The sequence below is a fragment of the Palaemon carinicauda genome, chromosome 8, assembly GCF_036898095.1.
Source record: "Palaemon carinicauda isolate YSFRI2023 chromosome 8, ASM3689809v2, whole genome shotgun sequence".
NCBI lineage: Eukaryota > Metazoa > Arthropoda > Malacostraca > Decapoda > Palaemonidae > Palaemon > Palaemon carinicauda.
In genome coordinates, this window is record NC_090732.1 from 76,647,903 (window position 1) to 76,650,195 (window position 2,293).

Genomic DNA, 2,293 nt, shown 5'->3' on the forward strand with positions numbered 1-2,293 from the left:
ATCAAACCAACCAACTCTAGTCCTTGTAATTTGTCAGATCCTAAATTTAGTATTCAGGACACTGATAACTCTATTATTGTTAATGAGACTGTAAATTAGGAATTTGAAGACCATCTAGTATGCCTAAGTGTCCAGACTGCAACTCCCATGTTTGATGTTCAAAAATACAATAATCTTAATAAGTCAATAGGAATTGTTGGGTATGTTCAAAGATTTATAAGCAATTGTAAAAGTCAGGGTTTGCTGAGAATACTGGTGGTTTTACTACTGAAGAATTAGATAAAGCTAAAGCAAGGTTGATTTATGTAGTGCAAAGAGAAGTTTTCCCAATGAAATCCAAGCTTTGTCTGATCAAAGGTTGATTCCTAAAGATTCTAGATTAAGAAAACTGGATCCATTTATTGATGATAAAAGTATTGTGAGGATAAAGGGTAGACTTCAATTTTCTGACTTGGGTTATGAGTCAAAACACCCAGTCATTCTTCCTAAAGGACATTTCTCCAAGCTTTTAGTACAGTTTCAACATAAGTTTCTAAAACATGCTGGTGTAAACAGCATTGTTTCATCATTAAGATCTAGTTTTCATGTAACTGCTGTAAGAAGAATGGCTAAGACTGTTGTACCTCAGTGTCTAGATTGTTGCCGGCATGATAGCCGTCCTTGTAGTCAACCTGGTGCCCCATTGCCTGATTTTAGGGTTACTCCAGCAACCCCCTTTGCAGTTACAGGTATAGATTTGGCAGGGCCAGTATTTAGTGCAGATTATCCAGGGAAGAAATTATATAAGTTGCTTTTTACTTCTGCTATAGTTAGAGCAGTACATCTGGAACTCACGGGGTCTATGTCATTGGTCGATTTTATGCAGGCTTTATGGAGATTTGCTGCCCTTCGAGGTATTCCGAGTGTAATTTATTCTAACAATGCCAAAACCTTTGTTGCAACCTCCTCGGAAGTGCAGAAGGTATTTGGACACTTAGCACCTAAATGGAGGTTTAACGTACCAAGATCACCATGGTGGGGAGGATGGTTTGAGGGACTTGTGGGGTCAGTTAAAATAGCCTTGAAAAAGACTTTGGGAATTAGATATGTAATCAAGAATGAATTAGAGACTACTCTTATAGAAATTGAGGCGTGCATAAACTCTCGACCTCTGACCTTTGTGAGTGATGAGCCAGACCTTGAACATTATCTTACCCCTTCTCATGTTATTCTTGGTAGGAATATAACTTCTAAACCCCCTGTTGACATTGAACCATATGTTGTAACTCCAGATGATCTACGTGATAGAGAAGAAATTGGAGATAAAAGGCTGGAACAGTTTTGGAATGTGTGGAGAAAAGATTACTTAGCCAATCTACCTCCTGTAGTTAAGGGGTTTAACCAAAAATGTAGATAGAATGTTGGTAGCACTCTGCTTGTTAAAGAAGATCATATGCCCAGATTACAGTGGCCTATTGGAGTGATTGTGAATGTATACCCTGGAAGGAATGGGTTGATTCGCAGTGTTGATCCTAAAAACAGGAAGGGTATTGTTAACAGATCAATACAAAGACTTTATGATTTGGAGATTAATGCTCACTTGAACCCTGGTTTAAAGAATCTTTTTGTAGAAGACCCTGAACATGTAAATGATAATTCTGAAATGAATATTGATGTAATAGATGATAAGACAGCTGAACAGAATCCTAATGAAAATACTGTTGTTGATGGTAACATGTATTCTAAGAAGGGTCGTCAAATTAAAAGACCTCCCAAATTAGATTTTTAAATGACTTGTTTAAATAATTTGAGTTGTACTCTGTGACTTCAGTTGATGATACAGCATGTTATAACCTACAGGCTTGTTATCATTCCTATGTTGGGTTGTCCAAATAAATATCCAGACACCCACTCATCTCCTTAGTGTGAAACTTGTTAAGATGAGTGCCTTCGCCCTTAAGGTGGGGAGAATGTCAAATATTGATATCATGTTATGCAAAATTAGTCATTCATTTTAGTCATGCCTTTGGTAATTTTCTGTTAGCCATTTTCTTTCAGCAGTTTTTAAGTTGGTGTTCCAAAATTATTTCGCTCACATTCCCTTGTATTTATTTCTATATATTTTAATGATTTAATCCTTAATTAATTGCTGATAGTTTACGCAAATTATAAGACATTATTCTTAGTTTATTTGATATCAGTGAACGTTATTTTCTGTGATGATTTTAAATTTTTAAACATAAGACTTACCCGGTAGTTATATATATAGCTTACGTCCCTGACGTCACGGCAGAAAATTCAAATCTCGCGCCAA

The 2,293-nt window shown here is 36.2% G+C and overlaps 1 protein-coding gene across 1 annotated transcript; it reads left to right on the top strand.

The window, feature by feature from the left end:
- Positions 1 to 604: 604 nt before the first annotated feature.
- LOC137645315 (uncharacterized) lies at positions 605 to 1,396 on the top strand. The gene has a single exon (XM_068378129.1). It carries the CDS (start codon positions 605 to 607, stop codon positions 1,394 to 1,396), a length of 792 nt encoding a protein of 263 aa, XP_068234230.1.
- Positions 1,397 to 2,293: the final 897 nt, after the last annotated feature.

Coding starts and splice junctions, on each gene's coding strand:
- LOC137645315 (XM_068378129.1), top strand. CDS start 605: ATGGCTAAGACTGTTGTACCTCAGTGTCTAGATTGTTGCCGGCATGAT.